Source organism: Schistocerca cancellata, chromosome 4, assembly GCF_023864275.1.
Source record: "Schistocerca cancellata isolate TAMUIC-IGC-003103 chromosome 4, iqSchCanc2.1, whole genome shotgun sequence".
NCBI classification, from domain to species: Eukaryota; Metazoa; Arthropoda; class Insecta; order Orthoptera; family Acrididae; genus Schistocerca; species Schistocerca cancellata.
In genome coordinates this window covers 76700117-76716704 of record NC_064629.1, presented here as the reverse complement: position 1 = coordinate 76716704, position 16588 = coordinate 76700117, and the positions used below count along the sequence as shown (strand labels likewise).

At 38.8% G+C, this 16588-nt stretch overlaps 1 protein-coding gene across 3 annotated transcripts in view; it reads right to left on the bottom strand.

Moving 5' to 3' along the window:
- LOC126184668 (muscle calcium channel subunit alpha-1-like) overlaps positions 1 to 16588 on the bottom strand; it is a 601154-nt gene that overhangs the window by 468574 nt on the left and 115992 nt on the right. For all 3 annotated transcript variants that reach the window (XM_049927151.1, XM_049927152.1, XM_049927153.1), the window contains exon 5: positions 6386 to 6538. In XM_049927151.1, the coding sequence (XP_049783108.1) occupies positions 6386 to 6538 (153 nt within the window). The remainder of the gene's footprint in view (positions 1 to 6385; positions 6539 to 16588) is intronic.

The following is a 16588-nucleotide window of genomic DNA, read 5'->3' as shown; positions in this document are numbered from 1 at the left end:
AGATATGTATAAAAACGTCATAAATGTTGTCTTTCAGAATATAAGGTTCTTTCATTTGAAAAGTTATAAATAGTATGGAGGAAAACAAATTTTGTTCAGTGTCTCTTGCTATGTGGCAAGGGAATTTTGTGTATCTTGGCTTGCTTGTGGATATTTTAAAAATAATAAAAAATAATATTGTAAAAAACTATTGAAAACTAACAAATGTCACTCCCATCTTTTGATTCCCCTGCCAAAATACTCTGTCATCATCATAAAAATCAGCAACAACCACAATGACAAACTGCTATTATCACCCAAACAAATACTGAAAAGTGTATTTTGATTATGAAGAAATTTGAGTAATGTACTTGCTCATGAGGCAGTGGTTGAGTTGCCACAACTCAAAGTGCTGGAGTTCTTACATAATTGTTGACTACAAGTTTACTGAAATCAAATGCTCCAGTTGCCAGCAAAAATCAGTTTAGCTGTTGTAGTTTTATTCACACAACCATACTCAAGGACACATGCCATACAAATTTATGACATCTTAATAAATGAATATCTACACAAGAAAATTAAATGTTAAATATAGTATCAGCACTGTGTTACAGTTTTCTGAGCATCACTTTAACATTTTAAAAATTTAATGGACACACTTTGAATAGATACAGTGTGGTGTCATGTTACAATAGAATTTGTAAAATAAGTGTGAATAGTTATATGTACAAAAATAGAATCAAGACAGTTTAATGGAGACAAAAAGGGAATGATTTTGAATACTGTACTGTGATAGTGGAGCTGAAGATAAAATTCAGACTAGTAGTGCCAACAAGCCCCAACAGGAAATAAATTTCTAAGTTAGCAAAAAACTTAAGATAGCAATAAAAATGTCACAGCAGTTCTTAAGTGTCATTACAAGCAGTTAGTGCAATAATAATTTGATGTTGAAATGACAACATTAATTTAACTGATGTTGAGCTCTGCATAATTCTTTTTAACGAAACTCTAAAAGATAAAACAGGGAATTTGTAAAACAGCACAACCCTACTTCAGACCTAGTTATCACTACTGAATAAGGTATTAAAAGCAATAGAAAAACGTTTTATCTATTTGTGAAATAAATTTTATTATGCAAATACAGGATTTCTCAGCAAATTGTAAGAATTAATTCTTCTCAATAAATCAGCTGTGTAATACCTTCATTTAAGAGTGACATTTTAACAAATTTCTAACTTGTAATTTGCTGTTGAAGTGTCTGGGTCTTCCTGGACACTGATGTTTATTCATTTCAGGTCATTTCTTTCATCTCTTGGACTCAGATCAGTCAGGCCAGTAGCAAGCTTTTGGACATGGGAGTCTCAGGTGGTGAGGTACTGGCCACACATAATGTCCTGATCCCACCTATCTGTCCTGCACATTGCTAGTGTTCTAATCAGGAAAAGCTCTAATAACCTCAATGTTGATGGGGCATTTTACCCAATCAGGGAATAGTCCTGGTGAATTTTTGCTAATCTGTTGTCCCTGGTGGACCTGAGATGGAAGGCACTGCCTATGTCACAGAGATTTTCATGCCATCTGTATTCTATGATTTCTCTTATCATAGAATCCCAAAACCCATGGCATTGGTTTCTTCACAGCAGAATGTGTACCTCTCAAAGATACTATGCTTCACTATTACCAACTTGCTGTGGCACAGGTTGACTTACTTCATATGTTACACACATCTCTGTGTGATGCAGCACTTTGTATGGTTGATGTATTGGTGGCCAAACACTAATGATGATGTCAATTCTCATTAGTCCTAAGGAATCTTACAGATCCAAGCATATTGCTAATAGCAGAATCTGATAGAATCCAAACATTCTGCCACAAGATAACAAGAAAGAAACTTGTTGAAATGTTACTCCAAAACAAAGACATCACTTAGCTTATTTCCTGAAAATCAGTGTAGTTTGCTAAGAAAGCCTTAATTTACACATAGTTCACCTCTATAGGGAATAGACCACACAAAGTTTGAAGCTGCTACTGCTACTGCTACTGCTACTGCCAACCGCCCCCCCCCCCCCCCCCCCCACACACACACACATCCTGCTCTCTCTCTCTCTCTCTCTCTCTCTTTTAATTGTGCCTTTCTGCAACTTAATGTGTCTTATTTACGGTAAATAGCAATCTACCTTTTCTTACATAGCTGATAATCCTACATGGTGTTTCTTTTGTTTTATTTCAACAACAAACGAAGTTTTACAACTTCTTGGCATGGTTTTAGTAAAACACACACCCAGGACTTGAGAATATTTGGGGTTATATGACACGATTGGTAATGCACTGTATCCCAGACTACCAGCACAATCTTGTCTCTATGGTCTTCCAAAAATACAAAAAGAGGGAATCCCTCTACAATCAATAGTGAATATGACAAATTCTCTAAATTACAGTTTGGCAAAACATTTACCACAACTTCTGAAGCCATTGGCAGGACAATGTCTCCACATCAAGAATTCAAGTCAGTTTGTGTCAATGCTCTGAGACATGCACCTGGACATTGGTGATCTGTTGCTGAACTTTGACATCACGTCACTCTTCACATGAGTGCCAAAACAAGACTCCCTACAAGTGCTAGAGAAGCACTGTCACATGGACCCACTACAACTGTCACAAAACATACTCACTACCACTTATTTTCAATGTGGGGATAACTTCCATGAATACGAAGAGAGGGTAAGAATAGGATCTTCACTGGCTCCACTCACAGCCAACTCATACGTGAAGCACTGCAAGGAAACAGCACTTGAAACCTCTTCATTCAAGCCAAAGTCTTTCCACAATACATGGATAGAACTTCTGTGGTTTAGTCATGTGAAAGAAAACAGCATACACAAAAGCATGAGTTCACCATGGAAGTAGGGGATAGTAATTTTCTACTTTTCTTGAACACCGTAATACAGAAGAAACTGTATACTACACTCAGGCACATGGTATACCCCAAGAAGACACACACAGACTCATACGTTCACACTAACACTAGTGCACAGCTACGTGAAACATTCCGAAGGAATGGCAACTCAGGGCCACACATAAAATGTTCTCTCAGGACAGATTACCACAAGGAAAGGGAAAAGACAGAAGATAACAGCTAGGGCCTGACATTCCAACCACATGCTGGACTCCACACCAGTGAGACTGGCTGGGTCCTGGAAAAGCATAATATGAACAAAAGTTTTCTGTCTGCTTGCAAAATTAGGGAAATGCAGGGCACCTCAAAAAATCCATTACAACAAAGGACAACTGACACAGACAGCATCATGTGTGAGTTTGACTACCAATATATCAGCCAAATGCAATACTGCATCTCACAGAGATGTGTAGAGCATGATAAGCATGTCCAAGTTGGCTACAAAAACAAGTCAGCAGTACTGGAGCATAGGATCGTTGAAGATAATGCATTGAACTTCAAAGAAATAAAGATGTTCTATTGCACTAGGCATTTCTAGGATTCTATAATCAAGGAAATAATGGAAAAGACATGAAAATCTAATGAAGAGAGACAGCAGCTTCTATCTCAGCTTGCTTGGGATGATATATCGCAAAAACTTTGCCAGGAGTCTTGATTAGACTTGAATCAGATGAACAGCAGCATCCAACAGGACCCACACACTTTGCCAGAGGAGAAGCTTGTAAAAATGTCACTCCAAAATGAAGATGATACTCAACTTATTTCCCAAGAAGAATTCATTAATTTTGTTAGCATTATTTTGCCCGTCAGCTATGTCTGTCTAACAAAGGAGAGACATAGTATGCAGATTCATAAATAATGTGTCCTCTAATCATTCATAGATTTCTTTATGTGTGCAATTACTTGGCTCAAAATAATTCTATCGATCACTGAAGGCTACCATTATACCTGATAATGATGACACATCTAACAAAAGAAAAACAGCATTCTTTGCACTCCTGTAGGCATAATCAGATACTCTGGAGAATTTTTTTGATGAAAGTGTTCAAGATGAGCTGTAAAAATTACAGTTCTTATCAATGTGAACCCTCAGACAGCTTGAACATTCTGATTTATGTATTGCCTCCACTCATGTCTGATCCGAGACTGGCTGTAATTTTTATACAGATATCACCAAGGATCAGAAACTCTGTTCTTCCTTGTTGTCGATGACGAAGTTCAAATAACTGTACAAACTGCTCTTCTACATCTACATCTACATCTACATCTACATCCACATCCACATTCACACTCTGCAAGACACCATATGGGCAGTGATGGAGGGTACCTTGTACCACTCCTAATCATTTCCTTTTCTGTTCCATTCACAAACAGAGTGAAGGAAAAATTACTGTCTAAATTCTTCTGTACGAGCCATAATTTCTCTAACCTTGTCTTTGTGGTCCTTATGCAAAATGTATTTTGGCAGCATTAGAATCTTTCTGCAATAAGCTTCAAATGTTGGTTCTCTAAATTTTCTTAACACTTAGCGTGCGGTTGACATAGTATTATGGCGCTCACAGGAAATCAAATTGTGCGGTGGACTTAATATTACATCACGTCAATTATGATGATTTTCCATGGTGTCAAACATATTTTTATGGCTCCCAGAATCATCTGTGAGATCGGGAGGCTTCATAGATGAGTATCTGTATCACTTGAACAATTATTGTCTCTTGTGTGGTAGGCTTTAGGTGACATTCGAGTACTCTCTGTTTTGTGCATTTTGTTTGCTTCTACATTGATCAAAACATGCAGTGAAGAAGAGAAATGTTTGGAGAAACTGATAAATGATTTACGAAGCCCTTGACAAGTCTGTAGATGATGAAAATGAAGTTTGTGATGGTGATTCAGATTACATATCATCTGAAAATTGTAGTAACTTTAAGCTTTTTTGAACATGAGTTGCTGCATATGCGTATAGTGTTATTTTCACAGATTGTGTTGTTATTGCAGATTCTCCTTCTGGTACATCAGAAAATGAATGCAAGAATTAGAGTCCAATGAATTTCATGTTGGACATGTGCTGTATGCAAAATTTTGTTTGATCTTACGTTTTGTGTGTTTGTTTAGATGTGACCTAGCTGTCAAAGCAAAATAAACAGAAAGATAACATGTTTGCTTACATATCTGAATAGCACAACTCCTTTACAGTTTTTTTTCTGTAATGATTATGTTAAATTAATGTTCGTCTGCGTATTCAAGGTATAACACTGGCAATTCCAGAATATGTGTCTGCAAAGGGGTACGTCTGTTAAACCTGAAAATGTTTTGAAGTTCTAACTACATATTTGTACACTCGATTTATAGCTTAAAAAAGATATTTTAACCAAGCCAAAGGCAATGGTAGTGACCTATGAGACCAGAACCGTAAGTGTTAATAGTGTTTCTTGAAAAGAAAATCACCATCCCTCCATGGATTCCCATTTGAGTTTCCAAAGCACCTCCGTAACACTTGCTTGTTATTTGAACCTAACAAATCTAGCAGCCTGCCTCTGAATTTCTTCATTGTCTTCCTTTAATCCGACCTGGTATGGATCCCAAACACACGAGCAGCACACAAGAATAGATCACACTAGCATCCTACATGTGGTCTCTTTTACAGATGAATCACATTTTTCTATGATTCTACCACTAAATCAAAGATGACTATTCACCTTCCCTTTCACAATAGTCACACACTCATCCCATATTGAGTCACTTTCAAATGTAACACCCAGATATTTAAACAACTTGACTGTGTCAAGCAGGACGCCACTAATGCTGTATCCACAAATTATGAGTTTGTTTCACACACTCATCCGCATTAAGTTACATTTTTGTACATTTAAAGCTAACTGCTATTCATCACACCAATTAGAAATTTTGTCTAACTCATAATCTTGCATCCTTCTACAGTTGTTCAACTTCCAACACTTTCCCACACACCACGGCATCATCACAAACAACCACACATTGCTGCTCACCCTACCTGCCAGATCATTTACGTATATAAAAAATAATAATAGTCCTATCACACTTCCCAGGGGCCCTCCTTATGACACCCTTGTCTCTGATGAAGACTAGCCATTGAAGACAACACTCTGGGTTCTATTACTTAAGATACCTTTAAGCCACTTACGTATCCTGGAACATATACCATATGCTCATACCTTTGTTAACAGTCTGCAGTGGGGCACCATGTCAATTGCTGTTCCATAAATATGGGATCTGCCTGTACCCTTAATCCATAGCTTGCAGCATATCATGCAAGGAAAGGGCAAACTGAGTTCTGGACAAGTGATGCTTTTTAAAACTGTGCTGATTTGTAGACATACGGTTCTCAGTCTCAAGGAAATTTATTCTTCAGTATATTTGCATTGTTGCATGTATCAGTTTTATGGTTAACATACATTTTGTAGCATTACCTACCTGTTGTATTATCATAACACGTGTTATGCATCTTTCCTGAGAATAGTTCCAGGCCTATTATTGCATAGATTATAATAACAAACAATACCAGGAGAGCAATATGTAATAAAGGCACCATGGCACGAAGAATTGAGTTTAGCACAACCTGTAGACCTGCAAATTAAAGAAAAGGCCATAATGAGTGACATAAAAAAATAACAGATTATATTCTTAAAATTAAGGTAAGTCTATGCACCATTGTGGAAGGACCATGATCTTCCTTCTCAAGGATGTCACCAGGCATCAAGGACCCATTTATAATGCTTATATTAGCCTGATATTAGCAAACACATTGGTACCTTGTAAAGGTCTACAGTGTTTTTACTCTTTCTTTGTTCACCTTACTACTGATCTCCTGATCAGACCAGGCAGCAATAGCATTGGGTTTTGAATATAGTTCTGTGCTTTTATGCTATGTACTTTGGAGAGAATTGTTGCATTCTAGTGCTACTATGGACACACTAATAGTCTGCAGTGTTTTTGGAACATATATTAAGAAACATATTTCTTTCCTTCATGTTTGTCTACTTTGCAATCTATTCTGCAGTGTTTTTGGAATATATATTAAGAAACATATTTCTTTCCTTCATGTTTGTCTACTTTGCAATCTGGTTATGTCCTCGTGGATAAGAACAGTGCACTTCCTTTGCCTTTATTTTGTAATTTCTGTATTTTGGAACTTGCTTGCAGCAAGCACTATCATGTTTAAAGAGTTTCATGAAGTGACTGTTTGGTTAAGTGTTTCAGTGTCAGACTATGGATCCCAAGGTCTCATGTTTGATCCCTGGTTATTCCCAGCATTTTTATCTATCAGTTATTACTTCTTTGATCTTTGGAAAAGTTTGTTGATGTAAAAAAATGCTGAGCTACATCATGGTTAAGAATCTACATTAACTTGAAGGTCCCCTTACAACTGGCTGGGTTGTCTTGTTTCTCATGGCCTTTATCCTATATCTTCATGGGATCGGCACGTTAATTTTTTGGATTTGGGAATGTTAGTTGTAGAGGGAGCCAAATACCTTTCCTGTCACCACCCCTTCCTTGCCAGGACTGAATTTTGGTACCCTTTCAGTCCATGTCTAGTGCAATCCCTTGTTAAAGTGTGCAAATATGTTTTGAATGTTTGCAAATCATATACCTGAAGTGGGATGTGGGTACCAGCCTGGTTTCACCTAGACTGTCATGGGAAATTGCCTAAAAACAACACCTAGGCTGGCCAGCACACTGACCCTCATTGTTTATCTGCCAAGTACATTAAATCTGTGGCTGGTGCACCTCCCCACACCCTGGAAGTCACACTCATATGCGGTTATCTGGGCAGGTTACAACTGGCCGTGTAAGTCAGTTCTGCAGTTGGAGCGAGGCAACAGCATGCCATCTCCAATAAAACCATGCTAGTACAGCACAGTGGTGTTCGAGCCAACCTTCTGGTTAATTACAGCTTTACCTTTTACAAGTTTGTACTACATATGAATCTGTAAGCATGTTTCGGTTGTTTTTAATGCAGCTGAGTTATCGGAGTTTCAGAAGATTTTCTGATACCTTTAGCTTTCAATTCTTTGGAAAGTGGTTTCAGTTAAGAAAAATGTGCAATAAAATTATGTCCAATCAATTTGTGTGCATTTTCACCACATGAAATAATTTTTTATCATGCACAGCTAACTGCACTTTAGGGAATTATTAGTTAGAACTACTACACCTATTACAATTGGAAGAACTGAAATGCAACTTTTCTCCTCCAAATACATATAATAATTTATATGCATAAAATGCATATTTCTTTGTTTGTCCCATGTGTATTCCTATATCATTCACCTGAGGGCAATGAAACTGGTATGAGTTGTTGTGTGTAAACCTGTGAACGTTTCTGAATTTGCACAACCAATTTACAGTAAGTTGTGCATGAGTCATTTCAACAAATGTATGTATTTTACATAGATTAGTGGCAGCTCATACGTTTTCAGAGTGTGAGTGCATGTGTGATGCAACTGAACTGAATGAAATACAAGCAGTGACTTTTCAGTTCACATGTGGTATGAACAGTGGTGTTTACTGAGAAACTCCAATTGCCTGTTGACATTAGATATGGATCACAGTCATTCTCTTATGTTTTTCCAAGTAAATTTGTAATAGTTGTCAAAAATCTTTACTTTCATTGGCAAGTAAATTACGCCACCCAAACAACAAAAGTTTGATCAAGATATACAGTCTGTAGCACAAATGATAAAGGCATCATGAGTATTGGAAACAGGCAAGCAATGGGAAGCAAGACTGAAAATGGCACAAGTATTCCATGCTCATGCCTGTTTGTCTGAAACAACTGAGCAACATAATGCGAGATTAATACTGCTTGATCCAGACAAACACTGCATGCTGACTTCCATCTTAGTGCATTCCATTAAAATGCTAATTATGAATAGTCTTCATCCAATTGTGGTTACTGAAGAAATTGTTAAATTATGCACACACAAATTTAAGAATGAAACACCAGGAATGTGCTGCAAGGATGGAAATGTGAAACTGCCAGAATCACATTCACCATTAACATCATTGTCAACACTGGTATCAGGTGTGACTAGCCAATCTAAACATTTCTTGGCAAACATATAAAATTTGTTTTCAAATGACATCATTTGGTGCAACAAATATTGTGTCTGAGAATTACATGATAACATTCAAAGTTCATAGGCAAATTTATCACCACGCAGGATCATTACTGTCACTGCCAATAAACATCATGGAATTCTTCAAATTTATTCCATGGAAAACACTGATGAACAAGATGATCAACATTGTTGAGTCAATATGGGCACTCAATGAGGAATTGTCACTGAATTACAAACTTTATTCAGTCATCACAACAAATTAATTCTATTGTTCAGAACTGTCCTTTAATAAAGGCCAGCTGATGAGTACAAAGTTGTAGTTAGAGTAGACAAAACACTTGGTGGCCAACACAAAAGACAATAAAATGCACTGACAACTGATGAAGTTGTGATTGTTATAGTTCATAAAGAATTTAACTTATGTAATACAGTTCTTCATTGCATAAATCACGATGTTCAGTGAGTCTCAGAAGCTCACCACACATATGATGGATTTCAATATCGGATTTTATTTTGGCACGGAGAAGATGAATCTCAGTAACAACAAACTGAGAAATTCATAAACAGATGAGGAAACAAATAATAAAGTCAGTGTCATGAATTATTATACACTGATTGATAATTTCTGAAAATGCTTATAATTCTATCATGAAAATTTTGACAATTGTTCCACCAATAAATCATCAATATGTATGTGAAAATGAAAAACAAATGACTCTTCTACATTTAATTAAACCAGATGAAGTTGTGTTCTGAAGAGTACATTCACATATGTGATGCAGTTGTTAATGGTGGTAATGTGAATATCAGTGAATTAGGAGAAAATGGTCACAATATCGGCCACGTTGACAGGGAGTCAATGGGATATGCATGAATATCCACATGATGCAATGACATACATTTGTGCATATAGCCACTTAGATTTTTTTACACATTCACATACAATCCTAAATGGGATGAAATAAAAGAACATTTGTTAACTGAACTGTCATATTTTAGTGCTCGTCTTAAAAAAAAAAGAATTGAAATGTTTGATGGGTTTCATTGTTAAGCATCATGTTTATAGATAAACACACATATGGCTGTATCCTATTGAATGGCAAGAGAGAGGATTGCCACATGAAGGCACTTTGATTTCCTTGAACAAAAAAGTCACACCATATAAAATTGATCAAGTCATCTAAGGAGAAATACCTGATGTCAGTACTATTCATACTTATTTGAAGCTGTCGCCAAACATGATTTACGGTCCATATGGTTTTCTCAACAATAATTCACCATGCACATCTGAAGGGAAATGCATGAAACGATACCCAAGAGGTTTACTTGCTGAGACTATCAATGGCAATGATGGATATACGCTATATTGTTGATGTTCAACTGGAGATGGCAGTAAATCCATAAATTTAAAACAATGATATTCAAGTTGATAATTGTTAGGTTGCACCATATTCAATATTACTATTGGAAATGTACAAAGCACACACCAATGCTGAATGCTGCAATTTCATGAAATCAATCAAGTACATTTGCAAATACGTCAACACAGGAAGTGATATGGCAGTTTTTGTGGTTGGGAATGTGACAACATCTATAAATGTAATCAGTCAATATCAACTAGGACCCTATATTAGTAGGATGAAGCAGTATGGTGCATTTTATCACTTTTGATCAGTGAATGAAATCCAGCAGTTTTTCATTTGGCAGTGCAACTTGAAAATGGATAGCACCTGTACTTGACAACTGAAAATGTATATGCAAGAGCACCGACACTGACACCAACAAGATTAACTGCATGTTTATCACTGTGTGGTGATATGTATGATAAGATGCTATTTTACTCTAAGGTGCCAACATAATGCATGTGGACTGCATCAGCTAACAAATATCGATGTTGTAAACAACAAAAAGTAGTTGCAGGACATCCCAATTTATATTCAACCAATACCTTGGGCTGTCTGTACTCGACTCTCCCAAACAATGCAGAATACTTTTACTTACAGTTATTCTTAACAATATATGTGGACCAATATCCTACCAAGAACTGAGAACAGTGACTGGTCAAGTGTGTGCCACCTACCATGAAGCTGGCCAAGAATTAAATCTCCATAATTATGCACACTGGTACATTACACTCACTGATGCATTGAATACTGGTCAACCACAGCAAATGTTGATGTTATTTGCAATCATACTGATAATGTCCTTCCCATACAATCCAAAAGATCTTTGAGAAAAATACGAAGACTACACGAGTGAAGATACCCTGAATCACTTGACTGCTACAAATCAAAATTGAAACATTCATTTCACGCCAGACACGTGTAATGAGACACTGATTTAAACTGACAACATACTTTTGGCAATTCCAAACAGGCACTGGTTGGTTGGGAATGGCTAAATCCATATTGATCTGTAAATGACATCTTTGATCATGATTTGCAATGAAAAAGACATTTTGATGTCAATGAATTGGGTATATTCATTCAAGTTAATCTTTTGAAATTGGTTCCAGAACAACACATACTGTATGACAATTCTGCATGTAATTACAAGCAAAAGCAGTGGATTTTGTTTCTTAGATGCACCTGGAGGCATGGGAAAAAGTTTTCTCACCTCACTTATTTTGGTAACCATACAATCATTACAAAATATTGCAGTGGCAATTGCATCATCTGGAACTGTGCCAACTCTTTTGGATGGTGGCCAAACAGCACATTCACCACTGAAACTGCCACTGGTAATACAAATCACTCAGATACCAACTTGAAATACCAACAAAAATTCAGGAATGGGTAAAGTGCTCCAGTCATGTCAACTAATAATATGAGACAAATTTACTAAGGCACACAAAAAGCATCAGAAGTGGTTCATCATACAAAGATTAGAGAGGAAAGGAACAGCTCTTCACTCACTGTACTGTTTGGTGGTTTTCAACAAACTCTACAAATTATACTATGCTCAGTAGCCACTGATGAACTTAGCGCATGTCTCAACTAGTCAATATAATGGTGACATGTACAGATGCTCGCTTTGTTGACCAATATGCATGTGTAACTACAACACAAAGCATCTGCCAAATGTTTTGCTATACAATTGTTGGATACTGAGAATGGGAAAATGGTAATTGTTCAATCTACAAACTGTATCGCACTGCCAACTTCTATACAATCACAGCAACCATAGATGAATTGATTCACAAAGTTTTCCTAAATATTGCACAGAATTATAAAAGCTGTCAATGGCTCAATGCATGTGCTATATTAGCAGCCAAAAACAATGATGTCAGTGCCATCAGTTTCAGCATTCAAAACAAAATAGGAGACAACGCAAAAAACTTATCAGTTGATCAATACTGTAATGAATCTAAATGAAGGTGTCAATAAAATTATCCAACTGAATTCTTGAATTCATTTGATTTGTCAGGTATGCCACTGCATGTTTCAACATTGAAAATTGGCATGTCTATCATTCTTCTCCAAAGCACAAATATACTGCAAGTCTGCAGCAGTACCACTATTTCAGTGGAAACGATGAACAGTATCATCAAAGCTACAGTTTGAATGGAAATTTTGCTTGAGAATATTGCCACACATTCCAACAATTTTGACAGATATGCCATTCAAATTCAAATATTTGCAGTCTCTGGTGCAACTCGCATTTTCAGTGGCCATCAACAAAGCACAGGGAGAACTTATACAAGTGTGTGTACTAAATTTATCAAATCTGTGCTTCTCATACGGACAACTGCATGTGGCCTGCTCACACATTGGAAAATCTTCTCATTTATTTGTGTATGCATCAGATTAAAAAACAATTGTTCTCTCCAAAAGCACTCTAATAAACAGATTTTAAATACGAACTCTTCCTTTGTTTGAGAATTATTGCGACACATTCCGGGTACCCAATAATAACAAAATACACTCCTGGAAATTGAAATAAGAACACCGTGAATTCATTGTCCCAGGAAGGGGAAACTTGATTGACACATTCCTGGGGTCAGATACATCACATGATCACACTGACAGAACCACAGGCACATAGACACAGGCAACAGAGCATGCACAATGTCGGCACTAGTACAGTGTATATCCACCTTTCGCAGCAATGCAGGCTGCTATTCTCCCATGGAGAACGGCTTGCCATGCCATTTCCACCTGGCACCTCAGTTGGACCAGCGTTCGTGCTGGACGTGCAGACTGCATGAGACGACGCTTCATCCAGTCCCAAACATGCTCAATGGGGGACAGATCCGGAGATCTTGCTGGCCAGGGTAGTTGACTTACACCTTCTAGAGCACGTTGGGTGGCACGGGATACATGCGGACGTGCATTGTCCTGTTGGAACAGCAAGTTCCCTTGCCGGTCTAGGAATGGTAGAACGATGGGTTCGATGACGGTTTGTATGTACCGTGCACTATTCAGTGTCCCCTCGACGATCACCAGTGGTGTACGGCCAGTGTAGGAGATCGCTCCCCACACCATGATGCCGGGTGTTGGCCCTGTGTGCCTCGGTCGTATGCAGTCCTGATTGTGGCGCTCACCTGCACGGCGCCAAACACGCATACGACCATCATTGGCACCAAGGCAGAAGCGACTCTCATCGCTGAAGACGACACGTCTCCATTCGTCCCTCCATTCACGCCTGTCGCGACACCACTGGAGGCGGGCTGCACGATGTTGGGGCGTGAGCGGAAGACGGCCTAACGGTGTGCGGGACCGTAGCCCAGCTTCATGGAGACGGTTGCGAATGGTCCTCGCCGATACCCCAGGAGCAACAGTGTCCCTAATTTGCTGGGAAGTGGCGGTGCGGTCCCCTACGGCACTGCGTAGGATCCTACGGTCTTGGCATGCATCCGTGCGTCGCTGCGGTCCGGTCCCAGGTCGACGGGCACGTGCACCTTCCGCCGACCACTGGCGACAACATCGATGTACTGTGGAGACCTCACGCCCCACGTGTTGAGCAATTCGGCGGTACGTCCACCCGGCCTCCCGCATGCCCACTATACGCCCTCGCTCAAAGTCCGTCAACTGCACATACGGTTCACATCCACACTGTCGCGGCATGCTACTAGTGTTAAAGACTGCGATGGAGCTCCGTATGCCATGGCAAACTGGCTGACACTGACGGCGGCAGTGCACAAATGCTGTGCAGCTAGTGCCATTCGACAGCCAACACCGCGGTTCCTGGTGTGTCCGCTGTGCCGTGCGTGTGATCATTGCTTGTACAGCCCTCTCGCAGTGTCCGGAACAAGTATGGTGGGTCTGACACACCGGTGTCAATGTGTTCTTTTTTCCATTTCCAGGAGTGTATTTTGTTGCTTCTGACTTACATAGAGAGAAATGACCATCATGATAAAATAAGCTAAATCAGAGTTCACAAAAAAGTGTTCATTTTTCCACATTCTGTCAGAGGGTAAAATGTAAGAGAAGTAGTTTCAAATTGTCTTGCATCCTTTGCAAGCATGCAAGTGTAAACTGCAGAGTAATCATGTAGATGTAGACATATGCAATCTTTCAAACACTCTAGTGCTGTATGTGACAAGCATGTTACTATCTATCAGTTGTATGAAAGGAAATGTCAGTCTACATCTGCATCTACAGGGTGCATCAAAATAATGTACACACACTTTGAACTGTCATAGACAATTTATTTCCCGTTCTACCAGGTTAAATATATGTGAGAAAGTAATGTTATGTTTCTTCAACAGGTGCCAGCAGTGGCAAGGAAGTAACTGCAACATGGTGGATGTGCGTTTGAGCTTTGAAGTGCGGAATCAGATAATTAAGTGGTACTGGAAGTTTGAGAATGTAGCTGCAGTTCTAAGACAGTGGAGAAGTGAGTATGATGCAGAACCACCTTCAAGGTTAACAATTACACGTCTACGAGACAAATTCGAAATTCATGGAACAGTGTGTGATGTGCATAAAGGTCGATCAGGGTGACCTCGTACAGCTACAAGTGATGATTCCACAACTGCGGTCTTGGAACTGTTTCAGTGTTCGCCTCAAAAATCTTCAAGGCAATCAGCACGTGAGAGAAATGTAAGTGCTAGTAGTGTGCTATGCATTCTGAAGAAAATCAAGTTTCGTGTGTACATTCCAAGGCTGGTGTAACAGCTAAGTAACAATGATCCAGATCGAAGGTTAGAATTTTTTGAATGGGTTCAGGAGATGGTGAGTCGTGAACCGGGATTTATGGGTGGCATAATTTGCTCAGATGAAGCCCAATTCAAACTCAATGGAACTGTCAATAGGCACAATTGTGTATACGGGGCTGAAGATAATCCTCACATTACAGTTGAAAAGGCTGTGAATTTGCCTGGTGTAAATGTGTGGTGTGGTTTGTCTGCAAGGGGACTCATTGGGCCTTTCCACTTTGAAGGTACTGTTACTGGAGAAACATACCTAACAATGCTTGCTGACTCCATATTCCTTGCCATTTGTGCATTATACGGTACTGATGAGTTATTTCCAACAAGATGGTGCCCTGCTGCACTATCATAGGGATGTACAAGCATACCTGGATCACAATGTGCCAGGCTAGTGGATAGGAAGCAGGGCACCAATCGAGTTTCTTGCATGCTCTCCAGACCTCACGCCGCTAAATTTCTTCTTATGGGGCACAGTAAAAGATGAGGTTTACAAATGTAAACCACGTAACCTGGACACACTTTGGAATGAGATTCAGGTGGTGTGCACAGAAATCAGTGGTGACTCATACTCAGAAATGTATTGATGCTGAAGGCCACCAGTTTGAACATTAATCACATTTGCAAAGTACATTTATTTTTCCAATTGAACTTTAAGCTTTCCATTTCCAGAAATTTAACATTGTAGAAAGGGAAATAAATTTTCTATGACACTTCAAAGTGTGTATACACTTTTTTGACGCACCCTGTATATAGATACTCTGCAAGCCACCATATGGTGCATGGTGGAGGGTAACTTGTACCACTACTTGTCATTTCCTTTCCTGTTACACTTACAAATTGAGTGAGGGGAAAAACTACTGTCTGTATGCATCCATATGAACCCTAATTTCTCGTATCTTATCTTCATGGTCCTTACACACAATGTGTTGGAGGCAGTAGAATCGTTCGGCAATCAGCTTCAAATGCCAGTTCTCTAAATTTTCTCAATAGTGTTTCTCAAAAAGAGCATTGCCTTCCCTCCAGGGAATCCCATTTAAGTTCCCAAAACATCTCTGTAATAGTTAAATATTGCCTTAACCTACCAGTAATAAAGATAGCAACCTGCCTCTGAACTGCTTCAATGTCATCCTTCAATCCAACCTGGTATGGATCCCAAACACTCAAGTAATACACAAGAATAGGTCACACCAGCGTCCTAAATGCAGTCTCCTTTACACGTGAACCACTCTTTCCTAAAAATCTCCCTATAAACTGAAGTCAACCATTTGCCTTCCCTACTTCAGTTACCACATCCTTGTGCCATCTCATATCGCTTTGCAACGTTATGACCAGATATTTAAACTAATTGACTATATCAAGCAGAACACTAGTAATACAATATCCGAACATTACAGGTTTGTACTT